The sequence below is a fragment of the Acartia tonsa genome, chromosome 12 (assembly GCF_053477335.1).
Source record: "Acartia tonsa isolate MP-2025a chromosome 12, ASM5347733v1, whole genome shotgun sequence".
Classification (NCBI taxonomy): Eukaryota; Metazoa; Arthropoda; class Copepoda; order Calanoida; family Acartiidae; genus Acartia; species Acartia tonsa.
Window position 1 is genome coordinate 9176075 of NC_137271.1, and position 21594 is coordinate 9197668.

The window sequence follows — 21594 nt, forward strand, 5'->3', positions numbered from 1 at the left end:
GTACCCAAAGGTTTCAACCATAAATTGTAATTTATAGAAGGGATATTTTTGTGTATAATCATTGGGGATGTATATCAATTTATTGTCTTATCCCTTTAGATTCCTGGAGTTGTCTAGAAAATGAGAAAATTATTCAAGCATCTATAATAGTCTCGTGTTGTTTAATGGTACTAGGTTTTTTTTTTATAATCCACTAGAAAATGAGAGTTGAATTAAGAGAATTCGAGTCCGGTGGATAGGAACCGGTTCTCATCAATACAAAAAAACTATGTCTAGCATCGCATTATATCCAGTTTTCTACGAATATAGAAATGTACAATTATAAGATTAAAACCAGTTTTTTTATCCCGAGCCTTCGGCATCTCGGGGCTAAAAAAATGGTTTTAATCTTTTAATTGTACATTCTATATCCGCGGAATGCTGTTTATAATACGATGCGAGAAATAACTATTATTAGTTTGTTTATATGTTTCATTTAAATATATTTATTAGTATGTGTATGTATATTGATATTGGATGCTGTAAGAGTTATTTATTAAATCACATTTTAAACAGCTTTCCGCGGATATAAAAATGTACAATTATAAGATTAAAACCAGTTTTTATGGCCCCGAGATGCCGAAGGCACGGAATAAAAAAAACTGGTTTTAATCTTATGATTGTACAAATTTATATTTGTAAAAAACTGGATATAATACGATGCTATACATAATTTTTCAGTATGGCTGAGAACCAATTCTAATCCAGCGGATATTGTTTGGTTTTAAAGCCATACTGGAAATAAATTTATATTTTATATTTTACAGGATGCAGTCTAATTTGACAAACAAAATTAACTTCAAAATTAATTCACAATGGAATCTCTGAACTTAAGTGTCATTAATAGGTATTCTGTGATTGTCTATCCTGTGTTATAAATTAGTAAGCTTTTTTTGTCTGTAGCGAAGGATCTCGCTAACTGCTGAACCGATATAGTTTTCCTCTACACTGAAGCTTCTTATAGGTCGAGGGAAGGTTTTTAACTATTTTTGGAAAGATATCCTCCCCCAAAGAAAAAGCATATAGGGTGAGAGATAAAGTATTGCATTGAATTAATTAAAAAATAAAATAGACTAAAACCATAACGGCTCAAAAGAAGATTCCTTAAAATTGAGATTTCAATATTTTTTTAGACAAACAAAACGTCTTTTTAAATGGACTGATCAATTATTTTCTTTTTCTTTCAAAGATATGTTGTTAAAAACCTATTCTTTCATCTATTGGAATCGTGTATAAATAATTGATAAATTATACTTGGAATGAAATATATGTTTGTGTCTATGTATAAGGAGACGTATTACAGAATAGTTATTTCTCGCATCGTATTATAGACGGCTTTCCGCGGATATAGAATGTACAATTTTAAGATTAAAACTAGTTTAAATCTTATGATTGTACATTTTTATATTCGTATAAAGCTGGATATAATACGATGCTAGACATGGTTTTTTCTTATGGATGAGAACCGGTTCCTATCCACCGGATTCGAATGAATACGAGAAAAACAATTAGTATTTCCGTACAAACTGTAGGAAAAATAATTTCTTATTTTTTTTCTTATAGTTACCCAGGGAGGGAGGGGACAGTGGGCTGTTTATTACTCTAGTCCCCAAAGTTTTATGATACTGTTTTCTTATTCGTTGGCTCAACAACTTTTTTTTGATTGGTTAGTTCAATAAGTTGAGTGTCATTATGTTTCAACAACTTATTGTAATCTACTGAAGGGTTAATTATGTGTATCATCATTGGGGATATTAATATTTCATCAACTATTTTCTTATCCCTTAGTTAACAAAGGCTGTGTTCAAAATATCAAGATACCAATATGTTCGTAACTAAATACTAATAAGTTATTTTCCAGTATGGCTTCGAAACCGAATAATAACCGCTGGATTATAACCGGTCCTCGGCCATACTGAAAAATCATGTATAGCATCGTATGAAAGACAATTTTCCTCGAATGTTAAAATAAAAATCATAAAATTAATACCAGTTTGGTAAACCCGGGCAAACAAAACTAGCTTTAATATTATAATTATTCATTTTATTCTCCTCGGAAAGCTGGCTATAATACGATGCGGTAAATAACTATTACAGACCTTATTTTGTAAATCACTGGTTGGATTCTCCTAAAAGGAGATGAAATTTAAAACAAAATATAAAAAACACAATAGATTTTCAGATATGCCAAAAGCATTTGATAATGTCTGTTACCTAAAAAGGGACTTTAGATGCCTCTAGGGGCGTAGTCGCTAGTATATATATAAAGCATCTAAATAGCAAGGATGTTACAAAAATGAAAAAAAAGTCAAACCTTTCGTTGTAGATCATTGGTCGGCAACGGTTTCTCCTCTTCTTTGATAAATCCTTCATCCTCCCTGAAATGATCAAAATTACAGTTTAATTAGGATGAGAATCTGAAAAATTAACCTTTCACAGATTTAAAAATGAGCTGGAAGTCTAAACCTTTCCCAAATATGGCATTCAAAATTTCCATAAAATTATGCTAAATCTATCATGGGAATCCTACAAGAAATTTCAAACATCTATCTTTAACACCAACCAAGAAAAATTACTGCATCTCAAATGGACCAACTTAAGCATTACGCAGTAGCTTCGCTACTACTAAAAGATTAATCAAACACAGTTTTAGGAAGAGGGGAACAAATATATCAAATTTTTCAACGAAGAGAGTTACAGACATACAGACAACGGATAAATACATTGTAATAATGGATATTTTATTACTTGGATCTTACATTAGACTTTCATGTTTTCTAATGAAGTGAAACACGCAACAGGCTATAATAACGTTTTCCCACTTCCCTCCTACTGGATGGATAAACTGACCAATAAATTACAGGGGAAATAGCAACCTAAATTGACAACGATTCTTTTTCCGGTCATAATATCCATTATTTTCATTTATTTTATATTTCAGAGTTAATATCTCAAATATTGATGTTTATATAACCTTAAAAATATAAAATAAGAATTAAATAAAATTTAGTTCAGATGAAAATTTATATTAAATTTACTCTTTAGTATATGTAATAATACATTATTTGAATTCTTGTCTTAAATTTCAAACATAGGTATAGTTTAGCTATACGGGAATTTTAAGAAATTTTATATTCAGGTTATTGAATACTTTATAAAAAAAGAGTAATAGAAAAAGAGATTTTTAGAGTAAGAAAAATAGATATAAAGGGATAAATCGAAAAAATGTAATAAAAATATTAGTTTCATTAAAACTCATGCCTCTCAAAATTAAAAACTTTTAATTATTACTTTACTATTTACTAATAGATTTATTAGACCCAGATAGTCAAGCAGATACAAAAAAATATCTGATTTGAAAAGGAAGTCATAAGATTTTGAATGTGGCATAACTTTTCATGTGCTCTTTTCCTATTGGTCAATTATGGCATTGAGGATTTAGACTTTCTTTACTATTGATTTATTTAATTTAAAGAAAAATTGCCCAGATACGCTTTTCTATACAAACAAACGGGCTTCTACTTCAACTATGGGATAAAGGCATAATATAATAGTTATCTATTGCATCGCATTATACATTAACAGTTTTTCGCGGATATTAAAAAGAAAAAAATATAAAATTAATTTAATGATTTCTATTTTATTATTCGTGGAAAAATTGACTGTCATAAAGATGCTGTACATGATTTTCAGTATGGCTTAGAATCGGTTCTAGTCCAGCGGATATTAATCGGTATTGAAGCAATACTGGAAAAATGTTTAAAGGAAGCCTGCAAGAAATAACACGCTTTAACTGCTGAAAGACTGCCACAAGAAGACCCAATACCCCAAATTTAAAGCCTTCAGCTTCAATAACAAAAAAGTTCTAGGCATTTCAAAATAGCATTTTATGTACAATGGAATTTTTGAAAGATTTCCAATGCTCATAAAAGAAAAAAACAATATTAAATTACGTCGCCTAGACACAAAATTATACCTTATCTTTGTCAGAAACTTAGATTGCCTGTAACTGATTACATTTTTACAATAAAAACACCACATTTCATAGGCAAAAGCTATGAAAAAAATTCGATTTAAATTGCATTTTTAAACGAAAATCATAGCGGAAACAAAGGGGTAAACTAACACAAGCTCAGCTGTGATTGGTTATTAAGCTGATTCAGCCTTCTGATTGGCTACAGTACATTCGGTACAACGCAAGTAAAACTTAATTTTTTTAATGATTTTGACTATAAAAATGGGTATTTTTATTGTAAAAATATAATTAGTTACTGGAAACCTAAATTTATGACAAAAATAAGCTTATAATTTTGTTTCTGAGCCACGTAGTTTATTTTCAAAGTTTTTAACATGAGCATTGCAATTCTTTCAAAATTTTCATTGTACATAAAATGTCATTTTAAAATGCCTAGAACTTTTTTGTTATAGAAGCTGAAGGCTTCAAATTTGGGGTATATGGTCTACTTGTGGCAGTCTTTCAGCAGTTAAAGCGTGGTATTTCTTGCAGGCTTCCTTTAAAATCTGTATCTCCTCAGTACTGTAATTCTAAAATGAAAGTTTATTGAAAGTGATACTAAACTGCACATGCTACCCAGCCTTTTTTTTTTTACATAAAGTTGAAAAATAAATATTTTTTAACAGTGTATTTCCCACCCTCTTTTAAGCCATATGAAAAGTTAATATAGGAGAGAGGGACATTAGGCGGTTTATTACACAAGTCCCCAATGGAAACAATAAAGTTAACTTATCAACCTTGGGGACTTTAATTGAATTTTGATTGGTTGGTACATTTAGTTCAGTGTCCAAACGTCGCAGAAGGGATAATTTTGTGTATCATCAAGGTACAATTTATCGGTCATTGTCTTATCCCTTTAATTCCATGTAAGAGTAGTGAATAGTTTTTCAAATCTCCATACAAAATAATACTGCTATATCATAACGTTTAAATGGAAAATTCTGTTTCTAAATAATGTTGTGAAAATACTAAATAAGAAAGCGATAACATAAAACCCCTTTAATCGTACAACCTTTGTTTTATGACCTTAGCTGTACATCATGACGAATTTTGTGCTTGCAAAATTGAGCAAAACCACGCCTATTTGACAAAATTGGACAAGTTTACCTAAATTCTTTATTGATTGCTTATATTGGCAGATTTTATCACTAAAACCTATTAATTTTGCAGCGTTTAAGTAAAGTAATGCAAGTTTTTGCACATGAGAACAAAAGGAGCTGAACGGTTTGCAGAATACACATTTTTACGCTAAAATAATTACATTTCAAAATAGAGTTAACTTAGAGGTTTCATATCCCTAGTTTTTATGAAACCTTTTCTTGTTTTCATTTCTTGATCCATAACAGTCAGTTCTTTAATTGCACGACCTTTGTGGTTACCATTTTATAAGTTAATTATACTATAATCTTTTGTTATAACCAAAGTTCATTATTTTAGTTTACGAAAGATCTTACACTTTGATTGCACGACCTTTAGTTAGGTACATTTTAACCTTAGGCCCTCCCCCTCCCCCTTACGAATAATGTCACACGACTGATATAGCATTAGAAGTAATAACTATAGTCTTACATATCATTTCTAAGTTTGATCAATCTAAATTATTATCTCTATTACTTTACACGTTCTTAGCAAATTTAGGAAAATTAAATTAAGCCTTTTTCCTTAACTTTTTATATTTCAAGAGTACATTTAGTAAATCTATTTTTAGTTTTTGAGGATTTAAAAAAAAAATATCTAGAATAAGAAAAATCTTGTAGACATATCTTAATTTAACTGGAACCCATTAGTTCTAACCTAACACTGTGCCATAATTGAAGACTTTAAAAATGGTTCCTACTGCTACTGATACCAGATATACGACATTAATGGACAGAGTAGAGTGAATGCCTTGGCAAATAAAACAGTCGCAACTCAGACTAACTCCTTGGTTGTTGGTCCTGATGTTAAATTACATGGACAACAGTCTCGCCCGTGTCAGTTAATTGATAGATACAATTAACAAAGAAAGATTATAATAGTTATTTATCGCATCGTATTATAGACAGCTTTCCGCGTATATTAAAACGAAAAATTATAAGATTCAAGTTTCGTTAGCCCCGAGTGACCGGAGGTTCTGGTTAACAAAACTGGTATTAATATTATGATTTTCATTTTAATATTCGTGGAAAATTTCAGTAATACGATGCTATACATGTATTTTCAGTATGGCTGAACCCCTGTTCTAATCCAGCGGAATAAATCGGCTTCGACGCCATACGGGAAAAGATTATAAAAAAATAAGACAGAAATCACCTTCCTTGGTGAGAATTTGTAAGAAAAAGGAAAGGAAATAGCCTTCCTAACCCAAGGAAGGGAATTTCTGTCCTTATTAGGAAAGAAAATAATACCTGAATTTTGTAATGGCAGTTTCCCCCAATTCATAAAACTGAATTTCTTCAGAAAAAATATCTAAAGGAACGTTCACCGGCCTGAAAAAAGGAAAATCATTAATTTAGGAAAAATATCATTTATTAAACAAGGACAATAAAGCAGGATATCTGTCTGTCTTTAGCTTTAGATCTCGCTAACCAAGGAACTGATATGATTCTCATTTGAAGCTTCTTTTGGTTTCAGAAAGGTTCATAACTAGGGGAGGGAAAACCTTCACCATCGCAAGATATAAAACCCCTAAAAAAATAAGCTAATTTTTTTTTTATACATTTTCTTTTAAAGTAACGTTTTAATGTACCACCCCACCCACTCCTCTTAAGTTACAAGAATAGATGAATTTCAAATTTTAGTAGGAATTGTTATTAAATCAAGAATTAATGGAATGAGCCTAATTATCTTTGACTGTAATCAGTTTTTTTTATGTACTTACAAATTGTACTTGTAGAGTAGCTACAAAATTTATAAAAAAAAAGAAGATTAGTTCAATGTAAAACAGTCCTTTAGAAATAAATTGTAAAAGTAAAATTATACATAACAAACTTTAATATAAAAAGATACAAATTTTTTTCTAAATAATAATTTTGTTCAAATTGGAAAAATCTATTTTGTTCTTGGTTGCCCTATACCTGAAATTATGTAGCCTCCTGTCTAAACTAAATTGCTTAATTGACACGAGGTGAGGAAAACATATTTATCTCTAAATTCCATTTTTTAAATAGCGAAGTTACTTTATAACTAGCATTTGGCCGTTCGTCACTTTCTTAAAACATAATTAGCTAATTCGGACTTAGTGTCCTTGTTTTATTAGCAACATCTGCCAACATGTTTCATTTTTACTTAAAAACATTTTAATATGTGTAAATATTGGCAGGGATAAGACAATGGTCGATAAATTGATGTATATCTCCAATGATTAAACAAAAAATTACCCTTTCTGTCGATTTAAATTAGTGGCTAAAACATTTGAACTTTCAACTTTATAAACCAACCAGTTAATGAGCAGTAAAGGTCCCCAGAGTTGTCTAGCCAACGAATAAGAAAACGTTATTGTAAAACTTTGGGGACTAGTGTATAAACAGCCCATTGTTACCCCTCTCTTTGAAATATTGTTCTTTGTTATTGGCTTATCCTTGCTTCGCTACTTATAGGTATAATTATCCTTGTTAAATTTCTTAATAAGGTCATTTTGTTGAAAGTTTTTTTTTTAGATGTTGCGAAGATATTCTGTAATTCTTATCTGCGTTTGCTTAGATATTTTTATAAGTAACGAAACTACACTAAAATTCACTTTGTCTGTCTGTCTGTCAGTTCGTTATAGCGGAAATTAGATGCTATTCAAGATAACTGGCTGAAATTAGTTATGAAGATTTAGTATAATAATAAGCAGCTATTATAAAGCAGATTGCCAGAATGTACGGACTTTTTGGAAACGATTATTGAGTTACGACGCTTTCTTAACTAACTATTATAGAAATCAATATGCAAAGTTTGAAATCGATAAGACAATTCTAACATATGTAAATCAACGAATAGAGCTTACTGTTACACGAAAAAAAGCTGACCGTTACGGACGGACAGACCCTAACTATAGAAAAGCTTCTCTTTAAATAGTAAGCATTTACCTTCTTAATCTTCCCCCACTTTGATAATAATAGATAATGGCTTCAAAGCAATTTCGGTGACGGTCGAAAAAATATTCGTTGTGCACAGGGTCATAGAACCTGAAATTAGATAGATTGTTATGTAGGTAGATACATGAGAAGATATTTCATAGAACCTGAAAATAGATAGAATGTTATTCAGGTACGTAAGAAGATATTTCATAGAACCTGAAATTAAAAAAATTTTTATGTAGGTACATTGGATTATATTTCATAGATTCTAAAGTTAGATAGATTGTTATGTAGGTAGGTACATGAGAAGATAATTCATAGAACCTGAAATTAAATAGATTATTATTCAGGTAAATAAGATTTTATTTCATAGAATCTGAAATTAGATAGATTGTTATGTAGGTAGGTAAGAAGATATTTCATAGAACCTGAAATTACATAGATTATTATGTAGGAACATGAGAATATATTTCATAAAACCTGAAATTTACATAGACAATTATAGAGGTACTTTCCTTAAACACATTCTTTAAGATAAGTAATTCATAGATTGGTAGTTCACAGAATGATAAAAAATAGATAGTTAGTAGGTTTAGTATTATATAGATTATAAGATAGGTACATAGTTAAGGAGCCCAATTTACAATTTTAAAAAGTACAATCATAGATTAAAAAGTTAAAAAAATAGAAAGAAAGAGAGATACATGTAAAATAGACAATTAGACAGAAGGATATAGATTTATAATATGTAGATAGTTAAAAGTATACAATAGATACCATTTAGACAATTTAAAATCATATTGTTGTGTTTTAATCTTCTTTGTGCCGCCTTTCACTTATGTTGTCATCCTTGTTTAATATGCAAAATATGGAAAGAATACTTAATCAAGAACAAGCATATGCATGACTGGCTCATTTAAAAAGACAACAAACGGTGTTATCCCTCAAAGTGCCATGTGAGCAAATATGCCCCCCCCACATTTTTAATTTGAATTTAAAATGGGTAGGGGTGGAGTTTTTCGCCTGTTTATTTTACTTTAAGTCAGGCTAGGTTAGGTTATATTAGGCACGGTTACGGCACCGATGTTATAGTTAGTGCCCTAGTCAACAGTTAGGCATTAGTCACTTGCACTTGTGTGAAAAAAATTTTAAGAAAATTTTTAACATTTATTAGCTGTCACTTGTGGATGTAAGAACGAACGGACATACCAACACATGATTATAGAGTAGCCTCGCTCCTGCCAAACCACTATATTTCTGCTGTCATAGCTGAGCTTCTAATAGGATTACGGTCAAAATTTTCCAACATTTCTAAAACTTTCAACCAAAGAGGTTAAGAAAAAGGATGTTCCTATAAAGAATTTGAAGTCAAAACAGCAAACTTGTCAAATATGAATTATATGAATGATATTTGTTAATATAAAAAATATATATAAGATTAAAATAAGTTTTATTCATTTCATTTTAATATTTGCAGACTTGATTTCTCGGCATGGCTGTAAAGTGGTTCTAATCCAGCGGATATTAATCAGTTTCGAAGCCATACTGGAAAACTAATTTTTCTTTATCCTAGATTTTGTCTTTTTCAATTTGTAGAGCTAAAGAACAAGAAGTTTCCGATAATTTACAAACAGACAAACAAACATCCAGCTACTTTAGTATTTAGGATTTTGACTTGTAACAGAATAGTTATTTATCGCATCGTATTATAGACAGCTTTACACGGATAGTAAAATGATAAATTATAAGATTAAAACCAGTTTTGTTAGCCCCGAGAAGTCGAAGGCACGTGCAAACAAAACTAGTTTTATTTTCATGATTTTATTTCATATTGTCTGGAATACGATGCTAACATGATTTTCCAGTCTGGCTGAGAACTTGTTCTAATCCAGCGGACATCAATCGGTTTCGAAGCCATACTGGAAAAAAATATTTCCCATTATGATTTACTTCCAATAGATAAAAGTTAAAGGTGTCTTTTCAAAATAACAAAATGTTTTAAAATTAAATATTTTTGGGAATGTTTATAGTTTATCTTCTTTTTAATAAGAATGGATGAATAATGGAGTTGAATCATTAATAAAATCTTTATATTTTCAAATTTTAAAGCAGCTACCAGAAATATAATTTTAAATCTCCTCCTTCCCTCTAAAATAAGACAGTTTGAAAAAGATACATTTTAATAAATTATTTTGATTGCTGTTTTTATTTTCTCTAAATTGTATAAACACTCCTATTGTAGATAAAGATTTAACCCGGCTTTTTCATATTATATTTTTGGGTGTGCATACAGTTACACAAAATCTAAAAAGTGACAAACAAAAAATAATTTGGGAAGCAACAAAATTAAAATCCACCAAGGACTCACCTAATGATGATATACAAAATTACCCTTTTTGTAAGTTACAATTAGTGGTTGAAACGTTTGTACACTCCATCAATAAATATTTAATAAAGGTTCCCAAAGATGTTGAGCCAACGAATAAGTATATGTTATTTATTACAAAACTTTGAAGACTAGTATAATATACAGCCCAATGTCCCCTCCCTCTGTGCAATTGTTTCCTTTTTTTGCTATCTAAAATTTTTTTGGTCCAGTTTTTGAAAATACATTTTTTATGTTCATAAATCAAATGGCACAAAATATTGGAAATGACTGGTGGTTACCAGGGAGGAAGGGGACATTGGGCTGTTTATTACATTAGTCCCCAAAGTTTTATCATAACATTTTCTTATTTGTTGGCAACTTTGAGGACTTTTAATAAATCTTTATTGGTTGGTTAATTAGGTTGAGTACCTAAACGTTTCAATCACTAATTGAAATCTACAGAAGAGCTAATTTTGTGAATCATCATTGGGGATGTACATCCATTTATGGGCCATTGTCTTATCCCTTTAGATCCCTGAAATTGACTGGTGGTGACTGGCCGGTGTCAGCGGCTGTATTATGGAAGGGCATTGGACAGGTTTGCTGGTAAAAAAATGGTAGCTATTTACCCATCCAAGTAACCTTGAATGAAAAATAAGCAGAAAAAATAACCAGGATTGTAATTTTTGTGGTTTATTATCATTGTTGGCTAGGACGCCCAAGCTTTTTTTAGGGGGAGCGGGATAATCCTATTTGTTTTAGGGGGGGGGGGGGTAGAGAACCCTTTGACCATCCCTTTCTTGGACGTACATTATGAATTTTAAGAAGTCACATACAAGTAAATTTATTTAATCAATTTTTGTTTTGATACTCATTGTCCGTGTTTTGGTAGAAAAGGCTTTATCAGATAACAATTTATTTGATATTTGTGATAGCATCGCACATTGCCATTAGGTTCAAATTGAAAAAAAAACTATTTTAATGAATGAACACAGTAATAGTGTCTGACTGATTATGACGTAACAAAAAAAATTAGCCAATGAGAGGCTGCTATTGACCAATGGTAATATTTATAGTGGCCTCTCATTGGCTAATTTTTTTGTTACGTCATAATCAGTCAGACACTATTACTGTGTTCTTAATGAATATACATGGATATTATGACAGGGGAAAGATTGTAGTCAATTTAGGTAGCTATCATGGACATCTCTTATTGGCCAATTCGATTATCCAGTAGGAGGGCAGAGGATTGGGTAAATGGAGTGGTTAGGAAATTTTTGTTTTAGCCAGCTACAAGTTTTCCTTTGCTAGAGTGAGTACATGCTATCCAAGATCCAAGTAATAAAAAATCAATTACTACTCTTAAAGCTTTTCTCCGTAAATTTTCGACGGGATTTCAATTTTTTTTTGTTAGGGATAAGACAGTGGTAGAAAAATTGATAAATTCCCAATGATATTAGGCTCATAAATTAGAAAACGTTATTATAAAAGTTTGGGGTCCAAACAGCCAAATGTCTCCCCCCTCCCTTATTTTCCTTAGTTTTACTTGAATAAATATTTGTTTTACCCCACAATTGAAAAAAAAATAGCTATTGATGTATTGAGCACGAAGTACAATTCTTACAATCATTGTATAGTATAGTACATTGATAGATAGATACAAAAAGATGTCAAAAAGAGATTTATCAAATATGAATTTATGTTTTAATAAAAAAGAATATGGTTTCCAGTATGGCTTCGAAACCGATCAATATCCTCTGGATTAGAACCAATTCTAAGACATACTAAACTATCATCGTATTACAGACACTTCTCAACGAATATCAAAATGAAATTAATTCTAGTTTTGTAAGCCTGGGCCTTCGGCCCCTCGGGTCTAACAAAACTGGATTAAATCTTATAATTTATCTAAATATCCGCGGAAAACTGTCTATTATACGGTGCGATAAATAGCGAATACCTTCCTAAATTTTTAAATATTTTTTATATATAGATACATGGCAAAAAGATAGAAAGCCAGAAGAATAGAATAGTAAAAAGGGTAGCTAGCTAGATAGATTGATGGTAATAAGATAGATAGCCAGTTAGATTCCCAGAAGGATAGCTAGATAGTAAGAAGGATAGCTAGATAGTAACAGGAATAGCTAGATAGTAAGAAGATAGATAGCCAGTTATATAGCCAGAAGGATAGCTAGATAGCCAGCTAGATAGTAAAACGATAGCTAGATGGTCAGAAGGATAGCTAAGAAGGATAGCTAGATAGTAAGAAGGATAGCTAGATAGTAAGAGGGATGGCTAGATGGTAAGAAGATAGATAGCCAGTGAGATAGCCAGAAGGAAAGCTAGATGGCAAGAAGGATAGCTAAGAAGGATAGCTAGATGGTAAGAAGATAGATAGCCAGTTAGATAGTCAGAGGGATAGCTAGATCGTAAGAAGATAGATAGCCAGGAAAAATAGCTAGATGTCTGAATACCTGATTCTTCTGGATGGATCTCCAAGTAGGGTGTCTGGAAACTGATTCAATGTCCGGATTTGGGTTTCGTATCGTAACCCGCTGACCTAAAATCGAACAGGATTGAATTAAATTTATAATTAATAAATATGAAATAATGTCTTTCTTTTCGGGGATCTAAATTGATAAGACAATGGCCAATAAATTGATGTACATCAAAAATGATGTTACACAAAATTACCCCTTCTGTAGATTTAAATTAGTGGTTGAACCATTTGAGAACTCAACTTAATAAAACAGCCAATCAAGATTCACGTCCCCAAAGTTGTAAAGCCAACAAATAAGAAAACGTTATTATAAAACTTAGGGCACTGACAGAACATTGTTCAATCTCTTTAGTAGTAGGAATGCATTAGCCCAAAAAATGCGCAACCTATTACCATGCACATTGCACAGTCAGGACTTCCAGTCAAAGGTTGAGCAATCAATTGGTTGGTTGTCTGAAGGACGTTTGACTATATAATCATGCACATAATTAAGCACGATTTACACTTCTCGTTTAAGTGTAAATTCCTTGATTTTATTTCATCCAATAACATTCCAATGTGATACTCAATTTACGGTAAAAACATCAAGTAGAATAGTTTTGCTATTAAAATGAGAGAAAGAAAAGTTTAATATTTCTATTTCACAAATCCAATTTGTTTAATCAAGTAAAAATAATTGGATAAAGAAAGAAAAAAGAGAGAGAGAGAAAGAGAGAGAGAGAGAGATATGGAGGGAGAGAGATGGAGGGAGAGAGAGATGGAGGCAGTGAGAGAGAGAGAGAGAGAGAGAGAGAGAGAGAGATTAAGATTCGAAATAGAAAGAAATGGATGGAGGGTAAAAAAGAGAACTTAATACTTAAATATAGAAAAAGAAAAGAGATAGAAAGAAAGAAAGATAGATAGATAGAGAGAGAAAGAAAGATAGATAAATAGAGAAGGAAAGCTATTTTCATATAGAACAGGATAGACATAAAAATATGGTTCTGCCCACAAACAAAATTAATTCCTATGTGAGGAAAGGATCTATTTGACCTAAATGAACAAGGAAAGTCTCATATTTCAGAGTACACAAATTTAACCTCCCCCCCTTACCTTTAAATGACTTTATAGAAGCGCAACTAAACTGCATATACAGTTGTACCCCGCCTACAATATCTACGCAGTTTCTGTCTTAGTTTGTAAAGTTAACTGTTTTTAAAATCGAAGCTTCTCTATAAATAGCTTCGGTCTGTCCGTCCGTCCGAAACAGTTAGCTCTTTTTGTCAATTTAGACATTCTAGAATTGTCCTATTGATTTCAAACTTTGCATGATGATTCCTATAAAAGTTAGGTACGTTTTTTGATGTCTGTACGTCTACTTAAAACATGTTTCTCTTTTTCCTTTTTTACTTATTTTGTTTAGAATTATATACATTTATATTCTGCTTTTTCTGTTTTGACAATGTGCAAGTGTTAATGTTCGTTTGTCCTGCAGTTTCTGAGTTTCGCTTTTATGGATATTATCATTCTTTTTTTCTAATCTAACACTTCAACATGTTTTTTTCCTTCTAATGTTCTTTTCTTTTCTTTCAGCATAAAACGAATTTTTTGACCCTCTACTTGCAATGAAGTAATTTTGATGATAAATGGTGTGGAAACGGGGGTGTTTGATCCACTGTAAGCTGAATGTATTTTGCCAGAAATGATTAAATATAGGTTTTGGCAATTCATAAAGTTTCAGATTAAATCTATTCAATTTCACCATGGAGGTTATTGACATTGCGCTGTTAATTACACTAGTCCCCAAATTTTTATCATAACATTTTCTTATTCGTTGGCTCAACAACTTTTCAACCAGTAATTTATAACGAAATAAAGGTTAATTTTTGTGTATCATCATTGGGGATGTAAATCAATTTATCGGCCATTGTCTTATACCTTAAGATCCCTGCAATTTTACTCACACATGGATATTAGGTATGCAGCATTATAAAAATGGCATAGACATACAGACAAACGCGCATATGGAGTTATAGAGTAGCTGGGTCTAGTTAAAAATATACTTACATTGATAACAATACGTTGACATGACGCGTGATCGTGAGGCACTGGATGGAAGTGATGTTGCCCGGTGTACTACAATTCAAAATGGCCGCTTAATCACGTGGTCATATTTCAAATAATGGCGGGAAAACGTTATTTCTTGAATCTTAATTTATTTCAAGAAGTATCATTAATCTGTAATTTTATATTTTAAGATTTATTCTAATGCCCAATTAACCCATTTAAACTTTTTTGCACTATTGAAAATCGTAATTATAAGTGTGCTTTGAAAAAAAACTATTTGATTGATATTATAATAAAACCTTTACTTAAACACCAGATATAGTGAATCCGCAGGTTGTAGGACAATTTAAAAGTTCGAATCTCAGCCTTTTCTACATAAAATTCAAAGGAATTAAAAAAAAAAGCCTTTGCTCTGAAGTTGTATGCAATAGTTACAAATTAATAACCGTCCCCATAATAGGTATTTCAGGAGCTAAAAGCATAAAAGATCAAGGCTTTTAAGTTTAATTTTTATGTTTTAGTATCAAATGAAATACAAAATATATGTAAATTTTATTTCATTTTGCATAAGTAACTCTAGGAAAACTAAACTACAAACATAAATACATACAATGAGTGAAATTACATTTTCTGTTCCACAAAAACAGACAATTTTGTTCAGCACTACAAACAGATATAATATATCTAGATAATACAGCTGAGCACATTTTTTTTCATAAAACTTAAATGGAATATTTAGCAGACAAACACCATTGCTTATCTTTTGTTATATACAAGATCTACTCAAGAAATAGTGCGTTGAATTTTTTTGATAATATAATTTTAGAAAGCTAACTTTATCCTTCGATTCAACAATTCATAACTAACTTATAATGTGGTTTGTCATGTGTTTCACATTATAAGAGGAAAGAAATTTTACATGATATAATTTATCCAAGAAAAGTTTATCCCAAGAAATGCGACAATCCATAGCTGACTCAAAATGCCTACGAAATGAAAAAAATATGATATTTCGTACTGAAATCTGTAAAATGTTTGAACCAATGACATGTCTGGGTTCTTGTCTATTCTCCTATTGGCTGATTTAGACATTATGTTCCCAGATCATCTCTATTGCACTACACAACAAAATAGACTATTATACTATAGAACAGTAAACAGAAACTCTTTAACTTAGGGAATATCACCAATTTTTTTTGTGTGCACCTTCTCTATATATTTGTCTGATCGACTATCTGATAAAGATCACTTTAAAATATGACTTTAACTCTCAATCTTAGCACTTTTGAAACAAATTTACTCACAATTTTGATTAGACCTGATCATTTATATTAACAGATTCTGCTTTTTCAGTTCTGACAAAGAGTCAATGTTCGTTTGTCCTACTGTTAGAGCTTCGCTTTTATTAATGTTGTTATCCTTGTTTTTTAGAATCGTTGGCAAGTTTTTGGTTTTAATTTTGTGCTGCCATTTAACAATCTAATTCAATAATACTCATTTAATACTTATATTTGCGATTACTTTTATTTAATGAAATCTTCCAATTTTTAACATTTACAAAACGGCCTGCTGTATTGCATCAAGATCCATGACAGATCTATATAGGAAATAAATGTCTATAAACGAGCTCAAGTTTTCCAAAGGTAAGATGTTAAAAACTCATACTGGTTCAATAATCAATCATAAACTCTCAATGACCAGAATGATAAGACCCATTATTTTACTCTATGAAGAATAAATTAAATTTTTTATTTCATGTTGCTATTTAAATTATATTGAAGTATCAAATTTCTATTCATAAAATAGAAAATTTAAGTTTATAATATAGTAAATCAAGGAAAACTAAGTTTTAATGTAATATTATACTAGCGACGCGCCCGAATGTGTTCAGATATTAAACTAAAATTTAACATTTAGCTAAATAGTTTAACCCTTTCAGGACGACAATTTTAAACAAAAAACATTAGGATCCTAAAATATTTTAAAGAAAGAGAGACAAAATTATAAATACGGTTTTAAATAAAAATAATGAAATTAAAATAAAGACGGAAGAAAAGGGAAGTGAGAGAGAGGGACATTAAATCTTTAAAAAATGATGAATAAACGAAACTATAAAAGTCGTAGTAATCTTTATGAGTAACTTGATTTGTAGTACGGTTCGGAGAGACAGAGAGAGAGATTGAGGGATAGGTCAATGGAAGAAATAAGATTAATAGTCGGGGATAGGTCAATGGAAGAAAAATGATTAATAGTCGGGGATAGCTCAATGGAAGAAAAAAGTTAATAGTCGGGGATAGGTCAATGGAAGAAAAAAAAGTTAATAGTCGGGGATAGGTCATTGGAAGAAAAAAGTTTAATAGTTGGGGATAGGTCAAAGGAAGAAAAAAAAGGTTAATATTCAGGGATAGCTCAATGGAAGAAAAAAAGGTTAATAGTGGGGGATATGTCAATAGAAGAAAAAAGGTTAATAGTGGGGGATAGGTCAATGGAAGAAAAAAGGTTAATAGTGGGGGATAGGTCAATGGAAGAAAAAAGGTTAATAGTGGGGGATAGGTCAATGGAAGAAAAAAAGGTTAATAGTGGGGGATAGGTCAATGGAAGAAAAAAGTTAATATTCGGGGATTGGTCAATGGAAGAAAAAAAGTTAATAGTCGGGGATAGGTTAATGGAAGAAAAAAGTTTAATAGTTGGGGATAGGTCAATGGAAGAAAAAAAGGTTAATATTCAGGGATAGCTCAATGGAAGAAAAAAAGGTTAATAGTTGGGGATAGGTCAATGGAAGAAAAAAGGTTAATAGTCGGGGATTGGTCAATGGAAGAAAAAAGGTTAATAGTCAGGGATAGGTCACTGGAAGAAAAAAGGTTAATAGTTGGGGATAGGTCAATGAAAGAAAAAAGGTTAATAGTCGGGGATATGTCAATGGAAGAATAGGGTTAATATTCAGAAGTGAGATAACATAGAATATAATTTTTTAGGTGGTGCCTGCACCACCGATTCACTAGTAGTTATATATTTACAAAATCAAGTTCAACTTTTCAAGGAGAATGATTTGTATGTTGTTTTAAATTCCAAAAGTGTTTCCTTTTAGCAAGCACTCAAATATACATTTCCAAATGTAAATAAATATTTCCCAACCAACAACAAGCTTAAATACATGTGTTATGTAATTTGTTTTGAAAATGCATTGTTATCAAGGGCCAACTCCCCCCCCGGGCCCCCCCCACCAAATCTAGAGAAATAACAAAGGTTACTTTTTGGTGTTGTGATGTATTTAAGTGCTCTGATTAAGTCAAACTGTTTGTAAATATTTCATATTTGTTACATTTGGGCATAATTAAGAACTCTTTGACTTAATAAGAGCATTTGACTAAAACCCAACATCCATCTTACATGCGAAAAAATGACCCCTTTATAATTTCATGTTTTATCAATCTGTGGTTTAAGGATTAAACAGGAAAACCAAACACAACTCAAACATGAATGATATTGCTAACATTTTGTGTTTGTTGTGTGACAGAGAAAAATTAACTTTAAACAGATACAGCCGAGACATACACATGAATATAATCTTCAACAAAATGAACTTACAATAAATTTACTCCCCTTACATACAAGTTTAGTTTAGATTTTTAAAAATATTTTGTATTTTTGACTATCATTGTTTTGTCTGCTAATATTTATGAAAAAATATATTCATTAACATTTACATTTTCTCCTACCAAAAGACAACTGTTATTTAAATTACACATACCCAGTGCATAATTGCTTTTAAACATAAAAATGTAAAAAAAATTTTAAAAGCAAATTTCAAAAATAAAATAAGGAACAATGTTGTTCAATGTATTGAAGGCAAAGTTCTAAGTGCTTTTGCTTGATAACATTATCAATTGTTTTACTAGATAAATTATGCTTATGCAGTACAGCTAAAATTTATGATTTTTTGAGTTAATTAATTATAAGATTGTTAAAGTAAGAAATAGTATAACATCTTGGTGTACAGTATATAAAGGCTGACATTTATTCACAGTTATTGGTCAATAATTGTTTGTGTTGTTGTCATTTTATTTTTAGTCCCTATTTTTGTCAAAATAATATTTATTTTTCCTGTGAATGGTACAAAACAGTTTTTTAGATTTAGTAATATTTAAGCTGATTTGAGGGAAATCCAGATAAAAGCATTTGAATATTTGCAACAGAGAGTGGCAGAGGAGCAGTGAGCCAGAAATAAATCATCTAAATTCAAATTCACATCATGTATAAGTTCACTGTTTCATAAATGATCAGGATTTAGCTTTGTGTGTTAGTGAGAGTGGGTGTATTTTTATATCTGGGTAATGCTTATGCAGAACATGAGATGTGCATGGTAAACTTTCGTGGTATTATTTTGTGAATTAGCTTGCAATATATTATAAATAATCCCAATTTGAAATTCCTGATTAGTTTTAATGATTTTGAACTGAAATACTGCTTTTACTTATTTCAACCCATAATCTTAGAATTTCTACTGCACTATTTGGCCTAAATTATTAATATTTTCTCTATTTCTTTGTTATTCTTTTATTCTTTTACAAATTGTGCACTTTGCTGTACGCTTAAATCTTAATATCATTGTGCATCAATAAATCAAAATGTGAACTGAATATTTCAAATCTTCAAAAGTGTAAAAATAATCTACAACATAACATTTTATGAATACATTTTTTCCAGTTGTTAATTTCTAAATTTTGCATTATTTATATGAAATAGTGGTTGCATTTGGCTCTGTTAGTGGTCTAATTAAGTTGTTAAATTGTCAATAATTATCTTTTCTTTTATTTTTTCTCTTTTTATAGTATGGTATGAATTAATTATTGTACTAAATATGAAATATTTATGTATGACAAATTTTTAATTGCAATCAAGAAAATGCACTTACATCTAATTATTTCCGGATGCAAAAAATGCAAAATTGTGTAACATTTGCTTTGCTTATCTCACAAGATAGTAGAAAAAAGTTGACATTATCATTAGAGATTAAACTGAACAATTTGGACCCTCCTATGTAAACTTATATAATTATTGTTTATTTATCTACAAGTAGCTACGACCCCAGAGGCCTCTAAGGGAACGCAAAATGTTTTCTTTTCAATCTATGTTAAGATCAGCTGTTATATTTTTGTGGTTGCTAGATGGAGGGGTCAGTTATATATTTTTTTGTTGCAGTTTCAACTGGGAGGGCGGTGGTACCCTCCCCCAAAATAGTTATAAACCTTACCATGAACTTTGAAAAGGAGAACCATATCAGTTCAGCAACATCATTTAGTACAGACAGAGATCCTGATACTTGTATAAAAGGATACCTTATGATTTTAACTAGTTGTTACATTTATGGCTTATAATTGACTAATAAAATGGAGGGGATCAAAGAGGCACAACTAGGAATACAATGGATAATGACCATACAGCATTTAGAGAAGACATGACCTCTAAAACTTGTGAAAAGCACATTTATCTATTTATATTTTTGAAAAGTAAAAGTTAGAGCTAACTTGTTTACAACTGGGAAAGGAATTTTTTCTAAGTGTGTAATATAGAAGGTTTTTTTCTTCTCCTTTTGTTTACACTATAGGCTGTAGCATAAAGGAATAGTAATATTAGAGGCCTCCAGTGGCACTTGAGGTAGGGGGAGGGGGTAGGGTGATGAATTCGACTCATCTTATTTTTAATTTTAGTTTTTATTTGAGGGGAGGGTATTAACATTCCCATATAAACGACCCTCGGGTAAAAAATATTCATTCCTAAACAAAAAACTGGATAAAAAACTCGTGAATAAATGATGACCTATCGGTCCATCATTTAATCCCTCGGGTAAAAAATATTCATTCCTAAACAAAAAACTGGATAGGAATACCCCATTCCCAGGACCTATGTAAAGGAGAACCATATCGGTTCAGCGGTAAGCCAGATAATTTATTTAAGGACAGAGGACCTGTTGCTTTATTAAAAGGATAATCTTGTTTATGAAAAAGGTTAAGTTATAATTTTAGAAATGTCGATTGTACAATATTGTACTTTTATAGATAAAAATTGATTCTGCCAGGGAATGGTAAATGGTAAACCTTACAAGTTTGTGAAAAACATTTGCACACTTTAGCAAAACATTTGACATGTGTACCAGGTTCAATAACAATGCCAGCTGATCCAAAGGAATCATTTTCCAGTATGGCTTCGAAACCATTCAATATCCAGTGGATTAGAACTGGTTCTCAGCCATAATAAAAAAATCATATACAGCATTGTATTACAGACAATTTTCCACAAATATTAAAATAAAAAAATAATACCATTTTGGATGCCTCTCGGGAATAAAAAACTCGTTTTAATTCTATGATTTACTAAATGTTGAATCAATTGCTTTCAGATGATAAATTTCAGATTAAATAAACTTTCAAAATTTTGTTAAGTAACATAAATAGTGCTAATAATGTGAACTGGGAAAGGAGCAATTAATTCTAAATATTAGCCCTAGCAAGGAAAATGAGTTACAATATGGGCTAATTGCAATAATTTGAGGTTAATAATTGTTCTAGCATTGAATTTATTT

General features: G+C 30.8%; 1 protein-coding gene across 6 annotated transcripts in view; it reads right to left on the reverse strand.

The window, feature by feature from the left end:
• Positions 1–21594, reverse strand: part of Sh (Potassium voltage-gated channel protein Shaker) — a 543641-nt gene that overhangs the window by 42388 nt on the left and 479659 nt on the right. For all 6 annotated transcript variants that reach the window (XM_080179535.1, XM_080179532.1, XM_080179536.1 and 3 more), the window contains 5 exons: positions 15012–15080; positions 12940–13025; positions 8107–8205; positions 6442–6522; positions 2354–2417 (listed from right to left, as the gene is read on the reverse strand). In XM_080179535.1, the coding sequence (XP_080035661.1) occupies positions 2354–2417; positions 6442–6522; positions 8107–8205; positions 12940–13025; positions 15012–15080 (399 nt within the window). The remainder of the gene's footprint in view (positions 1–2353; positions 2418–6441; positions 6523–8106; positions 8206–12939; positions 13026–15011; positions 15081–21594) is intronic.